Here is a 15,048-nt window from a genome sequence, read left to right as displayed (position 1 = left end):
AGCACCCAGTGTAACCAGGACTCACATAAGGAAAAAAATAGGTCCTTATCAGCCCATCAGAAGATCACGTTTCCTATTGATTTTTCCCTCAACATTTTATTAAAAAAATTTTCAAAGGTACAGGAAAGTTGAAAGAATTTTTTTTACTATGAATACCTGTATATTCAACATTTTAGTATACTTGCTTTATCATTATATCCATCTATCACCTCTCTATCCATTCCTTAATCTACCTAATTTAAAAAATGCATCTCAGGGTAGACTGGACATCATTATTTATCTCCCTAAGTACTTCAGTGTATAAATCATTAGCTGTAGTTAAATATTTATGGTGTAATCTTTTGATGTAAAATTTACATGTAAGAAGATGGTCAAACCTTAAATGTGCATATGGAACATTACAGTAACTCCAGAAAGTTCCCTCATGCCCCTTTTCAGGTAATCCTGGCCTCTGGAGCATTTCTTTAATTAATTAATTAATTAATTAGAGAGAGAAAGCATGTGCACACACATACGAGAGAGAGGGTGTGAGAGAGAGAGGGTGCGTGCACTTTTTTGCGCATGCAAGTGCCGGGAGGGGCAGAGGGAGAGGGAGAGAGAATGTTAAACAGGTTCCATGCCCAGCATAGAGCCCAATATGGGGCTCCATTTCACAACCCTGACATCATGACTTGAGTCAAAATCAAGAGTTAGATGCTTAACTGACTGAGCCACCCAGTTGTCCCTCTTTTATTTTAATCAATAAATTTATGTCTATATATTGAAGCTCAAAAATGTAAAAGAAATTCTATTAGAAGGGTGCCTGGGTGGGTCATTCTGTTAAGCTTATGACTCTTGGTTTTGGCTCCAGTTGTGATCTCCTCAAGTGGTGAGCTTGAGCCCCTTGATGGCCTGTGCTCAGCATGGAGTGTGCTTGAGATTCTCTCCCTCTCTCTCTACTTGCTCATGTGCATGCTCTCTCTAAAATAAAACAAATAAATACAATCTAAAATAAAATAAATAGGGCGCCTGCGTGGCTCAGTGGGTTGAGGCCTCTGCCTTCAGCTTGGGTCGTGGTCCCAGGGTCCTGGGATTGAGCCCTACGTTGGGCTCTCTGCTCGGTGGGAGCCTGCTTCCCCCTCTCTCTCTGCCTGCCTCTCTGCCTACTTGTGATCTCTGTCTGTCAAATAAATAAATAATCTTTAAAAAAATAAAATAAAATAAATACATACAGTCTTTAAGAAAAATTCTGTTAGAGGTAGTGAAAAAATTAAATGTTTTTCCACTTGTCCTTGGGTTTCTTGTTAGTAAAACAAAATAGCCTTTTTGCTTTTTACCCTCCAGGGTTCAGTGGAAGGTGATTCATTCTGTTTTGGAAGAAAGGAGAGATAATGTTGTTGTGATGGCAACTGGTAAGTTGTACATAAGCGATAACTTAGTCCTCTAAAATATAAAACTTAAAAGGTTTTTAAATGTGTGATCTTTTATTACACTCTCAAAATATAAATACAAATGCAAATGGTATAAAATACAGAAGAGAGTGATCTGAGATTAGATGCTCAAATTTATGCAGAAATTAGCTCTTAGGAGGATAGCTTGTTAGTAGGGACCGTTCATCTCACACAAGTACATTGTAGGAAGAAAGTACCAAGGCTTTATTTTTATTTTTATCAGTGTATTATTTTTATTTCCAGGATATGGAAAGAGTTTGTGCTTCCAGTACCCTGCTGTGTATTCAGGCAGGATAGGCCTTGTCATCTCTCCTCTTATTTCTTTGATGGAAGACCAAGTCCTCCAGCTTAAGTAAGTAATGTTTTCTTCCTCCTTCCTTCCCTCCCTTCCTTCCTTCCATTTTTACGTCATCACCCACCCAATGTGGGGCTTGAGCTTACAACCCCAAGATGAAGAGCTGCAGGCTCTATCCACTCAGCCAGCCAGCTGCCCTGGTAATGTTTTCATTGCTACATTATCACCCTTTTTTTCTTTCATGAGGGAAACATGTGACCTATCATGTATGTTAAAATCTAGTTCCCAGTAACACATTTCTGTGAATGTTGCTCTGTCTTTTTTAGTGATAAATGACTCTTTGGTGGAAGAACTTATCTTCTTTCTTGAGTTCTTTATAATCCAAGGCTACCAGATGGTCTCAATAAAAATTTTTGTAACCGCAAACTCTAAGCCAGTTTACGTCCATATCTCAAAATTCTTTTCTCTTTTAGTTACCCTTGCTCTTTAGCTTGGTATAAAGTATATACATGGAAGTATAATTTTTAGTTACAGAAAAATTTTAAACCTCTTTAATGTGAGCTTGCAATTTTTCTGAAAAACCTGCCCTGACAACCTGCTTTCTTTTTCCTTTTTTTAAAAGATTTTATTTATTTGACAGAGAGAGAGAGAGCGAGAGAGTGCACGCGCGCACGCACAAGCAGGGGGAGGAGCAGAGGGAGAGGGAGAAGCAGGTTCCCCACTGAGCACGGAGCCTGAAGTGGGGCTCGATCCCAGGAACCTGGGATCATGACCTGAGCCAAAGGCAGACGCTTAACCAAGTGAGCCACCCAGCTGCCCCAACAACCTTCTTTCTAATACTGCCTTTGGAGGAATTTGTTTATCAAATTAGTGAGGTACAAAAAGAGTGAGGATTATAAAGAAGAGGACTGTTCATTGTATTTCCTTAGTCCTTAACAATGAAGTTGATCTATGTAGTATGTACATGGCTCTAAGAATACTTGTTTTTCTTCTTATAGAATGTCCAACATTCCAGCTTGTTTTCTGGGATCAGCACAGTCAAAAAATGTTCTAGAAGATATTAAATCGTGAGTAATTTATATGGTTTCTGATGTATGTGAGAATTTTATACAAAATTATATATAAAAATATATAATTTATTTAAAATTTTATATAAAAATTTTTATTTAATTTGTGGACAAAATGTTCATGATTTAAAAATATACTTTGTTTTTATAGTACATTTATAGAATTGTTCAATTTAAGAATCTTTCAAACTTAAATCTATTATTTTTAGTTCTTGGACTGTGAAGTTAGCATTGTTGTCATATTGTTTTAAAATTTTGGTTTTGAACAAAAATTAGGAGAGTAGGTTTCTCCTTTCCCTGAGGAGCAAATTGAGGCCCAGAGAAAATAATTTGCTTAAAGTCATTCGATGAGTTAATGGCTGAGCGGGGACTGGATTCTAGATCTCTTGCCCCACCAGTCCTAAATGGCTTAATTCCTAATAAGAATGAAATTTCGAACATATACAAAAATTTGTGTGTATTTATATAGATTAACATGTATTTTGTTAGTAAACACACATAAGTACATGTATTTATTGTTTTGATAAATTCATACAAATATATCACCCAAACCCCTATCAGGGTATAGAGTATTACTCTCGCTCCAGAAGCTTGTACATGTCCCTTCCTAGTCTGTCCTTCTTTCTCCATTTTAAGGCAGACTACTGTCTTTTTTTCCTACCATACTTTTGCCTGTTTTAGAACTTCATATAAATGGAGTCATACAATATGAACTTTTCTGTAAGACTTCTTTCATTCAGCAAAAGGTTTTGAGAATATTTCATGTTGTATGTGTCCGTGGTTTTTTAAAAATATATCAGAGTGCTATGTCATTGTATGAAAATATGATAGTTTGTTTTTTTCATTTCCTTATCAGTAGATGCCTAAGCTGTTTGTAGTTTAGGGCTATTAATGATAAAGCTGCTATGAACATTCCTATAAGTTTTTTTGAATGTTTTTTTTCTCTTTCAACATCTTAAATTACCTTTATTGAGGTATAATTGACATACAATAATTTTTACATACTTAATATATCTAATTTGATGAGTTTGGCATGTAAACACCCACAAAACCATCATCACACTCCAGATGATGCACGTATATCTGTCATCCTCAAAGTATGCTCATTCCTTTTATAATCCATCCCCCTCTCTTTTTCCTACCTTCTTTACCCCACTCACCAGGTAACTATGAATCTGTTTTCTGTCCCTCTAGGTTAGCTTGCATTTCCTCAAATTGTACATAAACAGAATTAGTCCTATCATATGTGCTCTTGTTTAGTCTGGTGTAGATCACACAGCATAATTACTTTGAGATTCACCCATCTTGTTACATATATCAATAGTTCGTTCCTTTTTTTTAATTAGTGAATACATTACTTCATATGGAGGCAGAGGCTTTAACCCACTGAGCCACCCAGGTGCCTCTGTCCTTATAGTTATTATTACTATATTACACTGAAGAAACTGAGGCACACTAAAGTTAAGTACTTAGCTAAGATCACTTAGCTTATAAGAAGTTGAATTGAGACTCAAACCTTGGGCAGTTTGACATCAGAGCTTGTTATTTATACTGTTTTTTAATGTGAATTAGAATATTGAATAATTTCATGAGATTAAAAGCATATCTATTTTGTTCCTAATTCCTAATGAAAGCGCCATGCCTAGCATGCAGTAGATGAAATTTTTTGAAGTCTTTTTATAAGGGAAATTAATTTTCATTCTATTTTACTTTATGTTTTCACTTGGTAGAATGAAAAGGAGACTATATATTTTTAATGCCCTACTAACCTCTATTACAAACATTGTCTTAGTTAGGATTCTGTCTGCCCAGAACAGAAAAAAGTCAAGCTAGCTTAAGCAAATACTGAATTTTGTATTAAGGATATAGGAATGTCTCATGGATCACAGTGAACACAAGTTATCTACCCCTTAGGAAGAGACTTGGAATTGGGTATCAAGAATACAATAAGGCTTTCTTTTATTTATAGCCTCTGTGTGTCTTCTTTATTCTTCTGAGGAAATGAGCATTTTCTGCTTTTCTAGTCACAAGATGGAGAAGACCACTCTGCAGCAACTTTTTTCAAATATTACAGGTCTTGCCATTGGCAGGGACTGATTGCTTGTTTCTTGGTCAGACCCCCAAAATCTAGGACAGAGACTAATGGATTTGACATCGATACAGTTGCTAACCCTGTCCCAAGAAGATGTATTTAGGCAAGAGAACAAAATACACAGGAGAAACATGGGTGCTATGGGCTTAATCATGGGGAGGGAGTCAGTGGGAGGGTAATGGGTTGTAGTTCTCCAAGAAGGAGGGTGGTATGTGGGTGGTTTGCCAGCACATAAATGACTTACCCTATACTTGATTGTTTAACTCAAACACTGTAGTTTTGGGGCTAGACTGCTGGAAATTAGAACATAGCTTCTAATGTCACCTTAGTGCTGAGTACCCCCTGAGAGCCACTTTTCATTTTGCTTTGTTGAAGTAGAGTCAGAGGACTAATATGTGTGAATATATACATACATAGAACGTTTGTTTAGTTTTAAGTGGTGTAATGTATCATTTAAAAATTTGTCAGGTGTTACAGTTTTAAGTTGTAGTTCACTGGATGATTGTTTCCTTTAGTATAGCGTATTTCCTTTCCTGTTTCTTTTTTGTTTGCTTATTTTTACAGAGGCAAATACCGCATTGTATACCTAACTCCAGAATTCTGTTCAGGTAACATGAGCCTACTCCAGCAACTTCAGGCTAATATTGGTAAGTGGTACCATAGGATCTTTTTGTAAGTACTGACTTAATTGAGTTATCCTTTAAAGTTAAATATGTGGTTGGATATTGGATTTCACTTCTTTTAAAGTTGATTTCAGACAGTATTTCCTCCAGGAAGTCTCTGACTTTCCAACTTGATGTCTTTCCAGTTTTATTCCGTAGTACCTAAAAGTCCTTCTGCTGTAGAAATCAGGTTCCTGTATTATAAATTGCGTGTTTATATATCTCTTTTCTTTCACTGGACTATAAACTTTTTGGGGAAAAAAATGCCCTAATGCAGTACCTGGCACATAGCAGGGATAGCAGGGATTTACATGTATTATTGAATAAATGTTGAATCTTAGATTCTGTAAAATGATAATTTCTTTTTTCTGTATTCTGAATCTAAATTAAATCACAGTAGTGGTTCTCCACCTTTGTTTGTGATAATCATTTTAACAACTTTAGAAAAATATAGTGTCCTCCAACCTTGAAAATTCTGATTCAACATGCCTGGGGTGGGCCCCTGGCACCTATAGTTTTTCATGAGTGATTCTGATGTGTAGTTAGGGTTGGAAAACATACTACCTTTGATTATTTCCCACTATTGAGTATGGTTTTAAAAAGATAGTAAGTCAGAGCTTATTTCCTAGAAAATGTGAATACAGAATTAATCCATAGCTGGTTCCCTTTTTGTACTTTAGAAATTTTTGTCTTTTTTTTCCTTCATGATGGCTAGACTAAGCTACCCACAAATTGCAGTCATAGGTACTGTTATTTGAAACATTCAGTTGAACCAACCAGTTTTAGTTTCCTAATATTATATGATCTCATTGTATAGTTATATATTACAATATTCTGGGTAGGTTAATTTTCAACATGGCAACATCTCATTTAATTGTTGCTTAGTAGCATATAACTCTAGGAATGCATTTAATAATTTTTGTAACAATAAAAATGAAAACAAATTTGTTAATTTTTGGTATATATTAAATACGAACAAAAGAATCAGAGCAGAAGTTAACATTTGATTAAATACATTATCAGTGATGTGTTATCAATTTCTTATCCCTAATTGGCATAATATATTTTTGTCTTTAATGGAAGACAAATTTGGTATGTCTCTTATAAGATTGTATGAAGTTCGTAATGATATTTTACTTTGGATTAAGCCCAAATACCCTAGATATATGTATTTTATGGCTTTATATCAAAAGTTAGGATTTGTGTCCTTGGTAAGCTGGATATGTTTTGTTCCATTTTAATACTTGCTTTGTTTCTGGGGTGGGGTTAATTAATTGTTAGCTTAAGTATTTACTTAGATCCTTTGACAGCTAGTTCTAATTTCTATTTTTATTTTTTGTAATGGATTAAATTAAGAACACTGCCATCATTAGAGAGGAATACTCTGCATAGGATGGATGAACATTTTTTTTTTGGAGGGTTGACTCTCAATGTTGAGCAAAAAGGGATAAATTCTTTTTGAAATATTTTTTTCTTCGGCTTTTGTTTGTAGGAAGTTGTAAAGTGCTTGCAAAAATGAATCTACTCAGAATACTATTTGTATGGTAGTCTGACATTTAGCTAATCAGATTTATGCTTTTTATGTTACATTATTTAAGTAGTATGAGTATATAACAGAAGCAGCAAACATAATTTTATATGGAGACTCCTTAAAAGCAAAGACACTTATAATTGTCTTTTGACTTTAGAAATAAGGCTTGAGTGGCAGATATGCCAAAATGAAATATGCATAGGGCTTGGGCAGACACTTGGACTTGCAAATTTAAAGTAAAGTTAGCAAAAGCTCCATTTGATGCTAAGGGACAAAGTTCAGCTTCATTAAGAGGTAGGTAGTTAAACCTGTAATTTTTAGCAGGGTTTTAAAATAAAAGAGAAGCCATCATGTTTGTTTTAACCTAATTTAAAATTTGGGTCATTTAGTTTCTAAAGCCAAAATTAGTGGTAACATTGAATTTTTCCCAGCTATGCAGCAGCAGCCAGAGAATTTTGTTGCTAATCAGCCTGTATTCATATTTAGTAGGTTTATTTATTTATTTATTTTTTTGCTTTCTCTTTCATCTCTATTATATTTTGTAATCTCAGTGAATTATAGTTGTTTGTTTGCTTGTCTGTCTCCTCTTTTGGAATTCGGAGCTTCTCAAGGTTATAGAGTACATCTTATTAATGTTTTCCTAGAGAGAAGTGTTTGGATCATAGTAGGCATTTAATGACTCTAATAATAATTGTTTGGTGTTTTGTTTTGTTTTTATTGAGTTGCCTTTTTTGCCAGGTCCTATCTTAGTATCTTATTTGTATTTGATACCTAAATTAATCTTCAGAGTGACTAAAAAATGTTAGGTGCTACTATATTACCTTTTATTTGTGGGAAACTGACACTTGGAAGCAAGTAACTTGCTTAAGGTAATACAATGTTGGTGGTGGAGCCAGGTTGTCTGACTCTAGAGCACATCTTCATCATCACCCCCCTAATGGCAGAAAATCATTAATATTCAATTATAAAGTAATGATCATCTCCATTAATGGAAAAATTATTTTTGTCTCAAGTATTAATTTGATAATACAGGGCAAAAGTGCTACTGTCATTACTTTGGACATTTTAATGGACGGTTGTACAATAAAGCCCTTTTCTGAAATGCATTACTATACACTATTGATTCTGTTTCAGTGTGGGTGTATGGTATGGGGACAGAGTGGGGGGGTTGATAGGGGAAGAAAGAATGGGTTCTGTTCCTTCTTACCTACTTGTACATACCGAGTTTTAGTTCTTACCATTTTACATTAGAAAATGCAGCTATCATCCTGTCTTCCAATACTGGCATTCCAGAGGAACTCTCGGCGGTCTGATATGTGATGGTCATGGACAGTGATGATGCACCTCATCTCAGTAGGAATGTACTCTTTAATCTCTTTTGGTAACTAATTCATGAGATAAAATTGAAAGTATTACCAAAGGGGAAAAAGAAAATCGGCTCTTCTTTTTTAAGGCATTGTCATTGCAAATGGTTCATGAGTGATCGTTTTGAGGGCATTGTAGTAGTAAGTAATTCATTTCTTTGAGGAATAATGATGAAAGCTGAAATCTAATAAATAATGTTGTTTGAATAATATATAAATGTTTCCTTTTATCCATACACCTTTACCCATATATCTCCCATCCTCTGTTCTCATGATGATTATTTTGGTGTTACCCGATGTCATTTACGCTTATATTTTTATATGAAGCATATACTTTGATTGGAATAAGTTTTTCTCCTTTCTGTAGTATTTATATATTCTAAGTGGAGGTGATATTGATTTAGATGAATTTATGACTTCTTTTTGAACTTTATTTCCCCCATTTTTATGTTTTTCACTTTTGTAGGTATCACTCTTATTGCTGTGGATGAGGCTCACTGTATTTCTGAATGGGGACATGACTTTAGAATTTCATTCCGAACTTTGGGCTCCTTAAAGGCGATACTCCCATCGGTAAGTTTGTCAAGTGCAACGTCTTGAAATGATGTTCTTATCAAAGGAGAGTCCAGGATTGGGGAATTGCTAGAAGGCTGAAGACTTCTCTATGAAAGGGCAAACAGGTTGTGAAAGCAGGGGAAGGACTTTTTAAAAACTCTAATTTTGGCTTTCTTCTAAGGTTGGCATGTAATTTATTGAGGAATACTATAAAGCAGGGGTTAGAAAACCTTTTCTGAAAGAACCAGGTAATAAATATTTTAGGCTTTATAGGCCACGTATGGTCTCTGTCACATTTTTCTTTGTTTTTTTCTCACTACCTTTTAAAAATGTAAAAACTGTTGTCTTGTGGGCAGTAACAAAACTGTCTGTGGACCAACTTTGACCTGTAGAACACAGACTCGACTTTAGAACCATGTTTAGATTCCATGCCTTCTCAGTTGAGCTCTTATGTGTGTGTCCTTTTACTCTCGGATGCTGTGAAAGCCTGGTTACCTCTTCGTACATCATATTGAAAACATGAGAAATGAACTATTCTGGAGAGGTTTTAATAAAGTTTTTAGTACCAGAATTCTACTTTCTTCCCTAATCATAAAGAATAGCGGATTTCTACATGAGTATTCTACATGAATGGCATGTTTTATATGAGCACCTTGTAAATTCACAATAATGGCAACCATTTTATTTTTTGAAAAACTATAGTCATAGGCAGTTTAAAAAAAAAATGTACAGAGATTCTGTGTACCTTTTAGTTTCCCCAATGTACAATATCAAAACTAGGAATATGACATTGATATGGTCTTTATAGTTCTTTTATTTTTAAATTAGAAGTTTATTTATTTATTTGAGAGAGAAAGAGGGGTCATGAGTGGGGGGATGGGAGAGGGAACGAATCCCAAACAGACTCCCCGCTGAGCATGGAGCCCTATGAGGGGCTTGATCCCTCAACCCTGAGATCATGACCTGAGCTGAAATAGAGAGCCAGATGCTTAACTGACTGGGCCATTCAGGCGCTCCTTCACAGATTACCCTTATTTTTTTGGTTTTATAAGTACGTCTGTTTGTGTTATCTATAGTTTTATCCCGTGTGTAGATTTGTGCAACTACCACTGCATTCAAGGTACAGAATTGCTCCATGAGTACCAGGTTCCTGGAGCTGTCCTTTTCCAGACACGCCCATCTCTCCTTCTACCCTTCACCCTAACTTTTGGTGACCACTGATCTCCATCTTCATAATTTTATTTTGAGAATATTGTATAAATGGAATCATACAGTATGTCACTTTTTGGAATTGGCTTTTTTTCACTCAGCATAATTCCCTTGAGATCCATCCAAGTTGGAGTGTAAGTCAAGTTTGTTGCTTTGTATTGCTGCAGCTTGTTTAACCACAGCTTGTTTAACCATTTACTTGTTGAGGAACTTTGTGTAGTTTCTACTTTGGGGCTATTATGAACAGTGCTGCTGTGATATTTGTGTACAACTCAAAGGTCCTTCAGTTGGTGAGACAACGTGACCATAAGTTTTAATTTCTCTAGGGTAGATGCCCAGGAATACAATTGCTGGTGCTATAGTTAGTGCATGTTTAATTTTTTAAGGAACTGCCAAACTATTTTCCAGAGTGGCTATACCATTTTACATTCCTGCCAGCAATGTCTGAATGACTCCGTTTCTCTTCATCCTTGCCAACATTTGATGTTACCAGTATTTTTTATGTTAGCCATTTTGATTAAGTGTGGAGTGTTATCCTGTTTTGTGTGTGTGTGTGTGTGTGTTTAAGATTTTATTTATTTATTCAAGAGAGAGCATGAGCAAAGGGAAGAGAAGAGGGAAGGGGGGTGGGGGAAGGAATCTCAAGCAGACTCTGTTGCGTGAGGAGCCCGACACCTGAGCCGAAACCAAGAGTTGGATGCTCCACCGACTGAACCACCCAAGTGCCTATATCCTGGTTTTTTTTTTTTTTTTAAAGATTTTATTTACATATTTGAGAGAGACAGAGACAGATAGTGAGAGAGAGCACAAGTAGGGATGAGAGGGAGAAGCAGGCTCCCTACTGAGCAGGGAGCCCAACCTGCGGCTGGATCCCAGGACCCTGAGGTGAAAGCAGACGTTTAACATACTGAGCTACTCAGGTGCCCCTATCCTGTTGTTTTTACTTTGCATTTCTCTAATGGCTAATGATAACATCTTTTCATGTACTAATTACCTCTTTTGTGAAATGCCTGATCTAATCGGAATTTTTTTTAAACGATTGAAAGTGTTTTATTATAACTATGAATCTTTAGTCAGATATGTGGTTTATATATATTTTCTTTCAATTTGTAGCTGCCTTTTCATTGTCTTTACGGTGTCTTTCGCATGGCAGAGATTTTTAATTTTATGAAGTCTAGTTTATCACTTGCAACTTTTGTTATGCTCTTCACCTAACTCTAGGTCCTGAAGATTTTCTTTTATGATTTTTCCCAAAATTTTAATAGTTTTATGTTTTACACTTAAGTCCAGGATTCATTTTGAATTAAATTTTGTTTAAGGTGTGAGGCTTATATTGAGGTTATTTATTTATTTATTTATTTGTCTATAATGTCCAGTTACTCCAAGCAATTCTTGCTTTTGACACTGTTAAAAATCACTTTAGTATATGTGGGTGAATCTGTTTCTGGGTTCTCTAGTCTACTGTATTAGTTTTGAATGAATAAACAAGGTTGATTTATGTTTAGGTTTTCATGTTAGTAGTGAAGTTATCATTTCCTCTGAGCTCAAGATTTAACAGTAGGACGAGTAAACTAAGAAAAAGCATTAGAGATTGTTATTCTTTTGGTAAATTATCTAGTTCATTTCCATTGCATATTGATTATGCTTATAGGTAGCAAAATTGAGAGGTTTTTTTTTTGTGTTTTTTTTTTGGTAGCTCTTTTCATAGAGATGTGGTTAGAGCAGACTAAATAAAACAAACCAACACAAAAAACTTGAATGTACCAATTAACAAGTCTATACTGAATCAAACTAGACTGAATTGAATACCAGTTATGGGACTGACCCTGTTCGATGCTTTCATCTTGGTTAAGCCGCACAAAAAGCCAGCAAGATGATTCTCTCTGTTAGCTTCACTAGGGTAGCGCATCATCTTGGTTCTCCTCCTTCCTTCCTGTCACTTCATTCTGAGACTCCTCTGCTTGTTTCATCTCATCTCCGCACTTTTAACATTAGGATGCCTGAAACTGAAGTCTTTTGACCTGTTCCCTTTCCTATCTGCACTTAAGCCCCTGGTCATTTCATCTAACATATGGTTTGAATACCATCTATATGTCGACAACTCCCGAATTTATATCCCCACCCTCAGTCAATATCAGCAACGTATGAGTGATCCAGTTTCTCTGCCTCCTTGCTAGCATTTGGTATTATCACTGTTCTATAGAATACACACACACATACATACACACATCAATGTAACTGACTACTTGGCATCTTTCTACTTAAATGCTTAATAGGCAATTCAGACTTAACCTTAACCCAGGCTTTCTGATTGTCTCTCCATCCCAAACCTGCTCTTCCCTCAGTTTCCCCCATGTCATTTAATAACAGATCATCCTTCTGGTGCTCAGGCCAAATATGTTCAATTCTTCTCTTTTTCTTACACTCTATCCCACATTTAAACAGTGAGGAACTCTTTTGAGGTCTTCAGATTATATACCGAATCTAATACTTTCTCTCGATCCCTGTCACTGCCCTGGCACAAGCCATCATGCCCTTGCGGGTGCGTTATTGAAGCAGCCTCCTCGTTGGTCTCCCTGTTCTCACTCTTGCCCTCCTTCAGTCTCAGTACAGCATCCAGGGTGATCCTTTTGGAATAATAAGCCAGATAGGTCATGTCTCCTGCTGAAAATCCTCTAGCAGTGACCATTTCACTCTAGATAATGACAGAAGCCATGACAAAGGTCTTATGTGATCTGGTCTTTGGTTTTGTCTTTGACTCCATTCTCTATTGCTCGTCTTCTCATTCACTGGTTCTAGCCACGCTGTTCTCCTTGATATTCTTCAGACACGGAGCATCCTCCTACAGAAGGGCTTTGTTCCCACTCTTCCGTCTCTCTGAATACTTATTTTTATTTAAAAAAATTTTTTTTTAAAAATTTATTTATTTTTCAGAGAGAGAGAGAGAGAGAGAGCACAAGCAGGGGGGAGCAGCGGGCAAAGGGGGAAGCATGCTCTCCGTTGACCAGAGAGCCTGATGTGGGGCTTGATCCCAGGACCGTGGGATCATGACCTGAGCCTAAGGCAAAGTCTTAACTGACTGAGCCACCCAGGCATCCTGAATACTTACTTTTTAAATTTATTAGAGAGAGAGAGAGAGAGAGAGAGGGCACATGCACACGTGCCTATGTGCAAGTCTGAGGGAAAGGCAGAGGGAGAAAATCTTCAAGCATATTCCCTGCTGAGTGTGGAGCCCAGTGACATGGGGCTCAGTCTCAGGACCCATGAGATCATGACCTGAGCTTGAAGCAAGAAGTTGGCCGCTTACCTAACTGAGCCACCCAGGTGCGCTTCCCTGAATACTTTTCACATGGGATGATCCCTTACTTCTCTCAAGTTTTTACTGAAGTATTACTTTTTCATTTATGCCTCTTGGGCCACCTTATTAAAAATTTCAAATTAATTTCCGCCTCCAGCATTCGATATACCTCATATTCCTTTGTTATTTTTTAATAGCACTTATCACTGTTTAACTTACCATATCAAATTTTGTCTCTTGTCTGTGGGTCCCTACTAGAATGTTCTCAATGGGGGACAGGCTTTTCATGTTTTTGTTCATATAATCTAGAACAAGACCGGGCACATAATGGGAGCTCCGTAAGTACTTGGGTAAATGAATAAATGAATTCCGACGAGAAAGCAAAGAATCAGAGACGTCACTTTCCCAGCGGGGACTGGTAGAGTTGGGCCATAGCTTCACACTGGAACACAGTGCTCGTATCTCAAGCAAGTGATGAGAAATAAGTATAAAACATAGTTTCTGCCCTGAAGTAGCTCATGGTGCAGTAAAGGAATTTAGATTCATACCTGTAAAGGTAGAAGCAAAAGTATCAAACAGTAAATGGTATGTGGAACACAGTAAATGGTGTGTGAAACAGTACAAATAATAAAGAAAGGTTAATAGTACACCTAATAGAGAAACAAGATATTTGTATGGTGAAAGTCAGGAGGCTCAGTGTGCCTCAAGGACTGCTTTCCATTAATTTAGAAGGGTTTTAAAGTAAGCTTTTGGAAAATAGGAAGATTGCTTTCTGTAATCCTTTCTGAGGCCTTTGATTCTAAGAGGATTGTGTTAGAGGAGTTTTAAATATTTTATGCAGCTCTTAAACACTTTTCAATGGTGAATTAAATCTTTTATTATGTCTGGCTTTGAAGTCTATTGGATCATTTTCATTTCTTGCAATGACTCAGTATAGCCCAGGGTGTTTGTCAAGCAATGGCTGAGAAAACCTTTTCCCCCTAGTGTTTTCATGGGTCCTGTTGATTAGCTAAGTGGTGAGAAATGCCACCTGGTGGTTGTAGGACTCTTATTTTCCTCACTCTTCTCAGTGCTTTTCTCCTCTTTCCAGTTGCGATTACACTGGGACAACTGTTGCAGCTTCATACCATATGATTTCAGGAGGTTTAAAAATAGCAAAGAAATCACTAAACCACTTGGCATAAAGATTCGCATTTGGAGAGAATCAGACAAAGTGAGTTTCAGAAAGAGCAGCGATGCAGAAAGCTCTGTAGCTCTGTATCAGTCTTAAGATTCTGTAAAATTCTAGTAAAATGTACTGTGGTATCCATGAGACATGTTGATTCTTTTCATTCCTCCCTCCCCAGTCCTTTCCCATAGATAGCATATGTAGACACTCCTTGAATAATGTGAATGATAGCTTCTTGAAATGAGTGAACGAATGAATGAAGCATGATATTATGTAGTACGGAGTTAGAATTAGCAACATGACCCAAATTTAGAAACAGATGGAACAGTTACAGTTCTCTGAATGTGTGGATGCTGCACCATTGAAGCCTGTGATTA

The 15,048-nt window shown here is 36.5% G+C and overlaps 1 protein-coding gene across 7 annotated transcripts in view; it reads left to right on the top strand.

The window, feature by feature from the left end:
* The window catches only part of WRN (WRN RecQ like helicase), a 143,545-nt gene that overhangs the window by 63,385 nt on the left and 65,112 nt on the right, over positions 1 to 15,048 (top strand). For all 7 annotated transcript variants that reach the window (XM_032328821.1, XM_032328820.1, XM_032328822.1 and 4 more), the window contains 5 exons: positions 1,324 to 1,391; positions 1,674 to 1,782; positions 2,724 to 2,792; positions 5,449 to 5,531; positions 8,908 to 9,014. In XM_032328821.1, the coding sequence (XP_032184712.1) occupies positions 1,324 to 1,391; positions 1,674 to 1,782; positions 2,724 to 2,792; positions 5,449 to 5,531; positions 8,908 to 9,014 (436 nt within the window). The remainder of the gene's footprint in view (positions 1 to 1,323; positions 1,392 to 1,673; positions 1,783 to 2,723; positions 2,793 to 5,448; positions 5,532 to 8,907; positions 9,015 to 15,048) is intronic.

This window comes from Mustela erminea, chromosome 21, assembly GCF_009829155.1.
Source record: "Mustela erminea isolate mMusErm1 chromosome 21, mMusErm1.Pri, whole genome shotgun sequence".
NCBI lineage: Eukaryota > Metazoa > Chordata > Mammalia > Carnivora > Mustelidae > Mustela > Mustela erminea.
Note: the sequence above shows the minus strand (reverse complement) of the source record. Positions and strands in the feature narration are given on the sequence as shown.